This window comes from Plasmodium gaboni, chromosome 11, assembly GCF_001602025.1.
Source record: "Plasmodium gaboni strain SY75 chromosome 11, whole genome shotgun sequence".
NCBI classification, from domain to species: domain Eukaryota; phylum Apicomplexa; class Aconoidasida; order Haemosporida; family Plasmodiidae; genus Plasmodium; species Plasmodium gaboni.
The window spans coordinates 806,837-811,836 of record NC_031491.1 but is presented as its reverse complement, the minus strand read 5'-3'; the positions used below and the strand labels follow the sequence as shown (position 1 = coordinate 811,836).

Below are 5,000 nucleotides of genomic sequence, written 5' to 3'. Positions count from 1 at the left end.
TACTTTTTCTCTTTTTTTATTTGTAAATAATGTACCCTTTAAGTTTCATAAAACAAGGAAGAAGGGAACATGGAGAAATCACAAAAAATACGATCCTTTAATTTGCTGTTTTTAGAAGAGGATGAGGAATATATTGATGACATGCTAATAACTATGAAAACAAGGAAAGAAAAAGAAGATAATAAAAATAATAATATTAATAAAAATAATAATAAAAATAACAATATTAATAAAAATACGAATGAAAATGGTAACTATATATATGTTGAATTAAAGGGTCGATTAAGACTGTGTTCTAAATCATTAATTTTTGAAGCATATAATGTTGATGAGGAAGTTTTGAAATTTCCTTTTAAAAAATTAGAGAATATAAAATTAGGAATATTTAAAAATGAAATAATAATTAAGACATGTGAAGTCATACGAATTAAAACTATTATACATAATAAGAAGACGAGGTGTATATCACAATTTATTTATGAAAGAAAATATAAAAAAAATATAAATGCATTAAATAGTTTATATAATGAATATTATGATGAATATAAAATTATAGATAATAATAATATAGATGAAAAAATATATATTTTTGAAAAAATATTAAATAATTTTGATGATTTTCTAGACATCAACAAATGTTATAATAATAAAAATGGATCTTTCATTGATACTACAAAAGAGAATATTAATAATAAGCCTGTAAATTCAGAGGAACAAAAACAAACAAAAAATATAAAAATTAAAAATAAAACAAATGATCATATTTCTTCAAATATACATATAAATGATTATATAACAGACAAACTAGAATGTGATAATAAAAATAAAAATAATGATAATAATGGAAATATACAAATACAAAATAAAGATAATCAATGTGGTGATGAATCTCATTTGGATAGAGATCATATAAATAGTCAAACAAAAGGAATGTCAATAAATTTAGAATCTTCAACAGATAAAGAAAAAGATAAAGATATAAGCTTTGTGTATGTTTTTTCTTGTGAAAACTCTTCAATGCTTATGAAAAAAATGAAACACATTTATGAGTTGATAGTAAAAATAAAGACAGCAATGATAATTAATGAAAAACAAATGGATATATTAATAAAAGAGAAGAAGAGTAAATATAAAATTGGAAATAAATCAAGAGCTGAAGAAATGATAAATAAAAACACCAATATAATCATAAACAATAATAATAATAATAATAATAGTAATAATAATAATAGTAATAGTAATAATAATAATAATAGTAATGTTAGTTGTCAGAATAGAAATGTTTTAAAATCAGATAATACAAAGGAGGATAATTATAATAAAGAAATGCAAAAAAAAAAAAGAGATGATGATGATGATAATAATAAAAGAAATGAATATTCTACAAATAATAATGGTGTTATAAAAAATAAAGAATTAAATTTAGATAAATATATAGAAAGTATTATGAATAAATTAAAAGAGAATATAAAATTTGATATTAGTAGTATTAATATCCATGAGAAAATTATAACAAATAGAATTGATGGTTTTTGGGTTTATAAAGTATCTCCATTATTAAAAGTAAAAGGTATTTTAAATATTACTAATAAATATATATATTTCCAACCATATCCAAATTTTACTAATAAGAAAGAAAAGAAATGGAATGTTGAAAAGATATTACATGTATTTAAAAGAATAATTACAATGAAACCTAATGCTTTAGAAATAATTTTTGATAATGAGAAAAGGAAAAAATATGATTCTTTATATATAGAATTTTTATCATATGATGATAGAGAAATAATAATAAATATATTGAAAAGGATAAAAAGTGAATGTTTTTTTATTGAAGAAAATAAAGATTTTGTATATACTATACAAGAAAAATGGTCTGAAGGATATATAAGTAATTATATATATTTAGATTTTTTGAATTGTATTGGAGGTAGAAGTCGAAAAGATTTTTCTCAATATCCTATATATCCATGGATTATATCATGTTATAAAACAGATAAAAAACTTGAATATGATAATAAAGAAATATATCGTGATTTAAAAAAACCAGTTGGATGTTTAAATAAAAATCGTTTAAATTCATTAATAGAAAAAATGCATGATCATGATTATTTTTATGGTTCACATTATTCAACTTTAGCTTATGTTGTATATTTTTTAATTAGATTATATCCTGAATGTCAATTAAAATTACAAAGTGGTAAATTTGATACTATATCTAGAATGTTTTTATCTATGGAAAGTACTTATCATACAGCATTAAATGCAAATTCATCATTTATAGAATTAATTCCTGAATTTTATGAAGATGATGAAAGTTTTTTAAAAAATAATTTAAATATAATTACAAATGAAGGGAATATAAATGATGTTATATTACCCAAATGGTGTTCTAATCCTAAAGAATTTTTAATTTTTTTAAAAAACGCATTAGAAAGTAATTATGTAAATGAAAATTTAAATTCTTGGATAGATTTAATATTTGGTTATAAACAAAATGGTCATAATGCAAAAGAATGTTTTAATTTATTTCATCCTTTAACATATATGCATTCTATATTAAATGAAAAATTATCTAGAGATTATAATAATAAAGATAATTATGAAAGTAATAAAGCAGAAAAAGAAAATACCTTTGAGCAAAATTTTAATCAAAATATTAAAGATTTAATAACTACTATGTCTTCAAAAGCTTTGAAAACTCAATTGCATGAATTTGGACAGTGTCCTTATCAAATATTTAAACAACCTCATGTCTCAAAAAAGCAGGTTCACACTTTTGTTTATAATGAAAAAATTTCAAATTCTCCTTGGTATTATTCTGATGTGATTAATCAATTATTGAGAGAGGAAATCATGAAAAAAAAAAAAAAAAAAATAAAAACAAAAAAAAAAAAAAATCTTCATATTGGAGCAAAGGGTTATGCGACAAATAACATACACAGGAAGAAGCGAATTGGCGACCTAGTTGGTGTGGGGGGTGTTAATATGGGTGTTAATATTGGTGTTAATATTGGTGTTAATATTGGTGATGATATTGGTGGTGGTGATGGTTCTTTGATTCATTATGACTATGAAGGAGACAATATTGATGGTAACACCGACGATGATGTGGATGACGATGTGGATGACGATGTGGATGATGATGTGGATGACGATGTGGATGACGATGTGTATGACAATGTATATGACAATGTAGACGATGATGATGTGATAGATGCTAGAAATCCCACTTTATCATACAACTTATCATCACATAAACAAAGGAATATTCTCATGGATGATAAAAATATCAAATATGAAAATGTAAATATAAATAATAAAAGAAAGGATGATGAATATTGTGATTATTTTAAAAGATATAATTGGAATTTATATAGAGCAGAAACATTTTCTGCATGTAAAATAAGAGGAATAGCTAGTACATGTGAACATACTTGTTTTTCTTGTAATAATGGATATATAAAATTAATAACACATAAAGATTTATTAAATTGTAATATAAAAAATAATAATAATTTTATATCATTAAAAATAAGTGATGATAATTTTTCTTGTATAAATAATATTCAAAATAATTATGTATTAGGAACATCAACTGGTAATATTGTGTTTATAAATCCAAAGAGTATATTAAATATAGATTATAAAAATAAATATAATAATATATGTGAGAATAAAAGTAAGATAGATATAAAAGAACAAGTAAAAAATCAAAATATAAATCAACATGGAATTGAAAATAATAATAATAATGATGAATATGAACACGATTTTTTTAGTGATGACTTTTCTGATGATTTATTTAATTTTCATAGTAATGACTCAAGTGATTTTTTATATAATTCTTTTGAAGATATCTTTTATGACAAAAATGAGAATATATATGATAATATATATAACCATATAAATAATAAGGAAGATAAAGGTTTATTTTTTAATGATAATAATATATATAGTCAAATTATATCTAAAAAAATACATAATGATACAATTAATAGTATTAGTTGTAGTTATAATTATATAACAACTGCTTCATCTGATGAAACTATAGAATTAATAAATGCAGATACAAACTTTGATATTATACAAGTTTATGATAATTTTAATGATAAAGTTAGATACGTGCAATTAAAAAATAAATTATTATTTGCTATGTCTAATGATTTAAAACTTTTTGATATAAGAATTGGAAAAAAAAATATATATCTTAATAATATAAATAATTTTAATAGTTCTAATAAATTATTTCTTAATATATCATCACAGAATAGGAGTTCAAAAAAAAAATTTATTGAAAGTGCTAGAAAAAGGGTATATAATAATAATAATAATAATAATATGATGTATGATAATAATAATAATAATATGATGTATGATAATGTTAATAATAATATGATGTATAGTAAAAATTTGATAGGTTGGCCATATCAAGACAATTATGTGAGGGTAAATTATTTAAACAAACCATTCCTTTATGAAAAAAAAATAAAAAAAAATATTCATTCAAATTTTAATAAGAATCAATATAATTTCATACACGCTTGTCTTATTAATGATTATAATATATTGTGTGTAGATGAAAAAGATTATTTATATTTTTATGACATACGAAATGAGAAATGGCATAATATCTTATCCAATTCATTAATGGGAACTATAAAAAATAATAACAAATATAAATTAAAAAAGAAAAGAAATTATAAAATTGTTTCTGCTGCTTGTAATAAACAAAGATTATGTTTAATAAATGATGATGGACATGTTTTTTATGAACATATGAATTTTTGTGATAGTAATAATATATTATCAAAAACAAATTTCTTCCCTAGAAGTTCCTTAATAACCACAAAATATATATCCTTCTTTAATCATTTTGATGATATAGATAATATTAATAATGATTATATTTTATTTACAAGTGAAGATGCACAAATGGAGATATACAAAAAAGGAAACTAAATAATTTATAAAAAAAATTACCTATATTTAGTAAATAT

General features: G+C 20.7%; 1 protein-coding gene across 1 annotated transcript; it reads left to right on the top strand.

The window, feature by feature from the left end:
• Positions 1 to 69: 69 nt before the first annotated feature.
• Positions 70 to 4,962, top strand: PGSY75_1124100 (putative neutral-sphingomyelinase activation factor protein; the record flags this gene model as incomplete). Its single annotated transcript, XM_018786365.1, has 1 exon — positions 70 to 4,962. The coding sequence occupies one exon, from the start codon at positions 70 to 72 to the stop codon at positions 4,960 to 4,962; it is 4,893 nt and encodes a 1,630-aa protein (XP_018641160.1).
• Between the last annotated feature and the right edge of the window lie 38 nt (positions 4,963 to 5,000).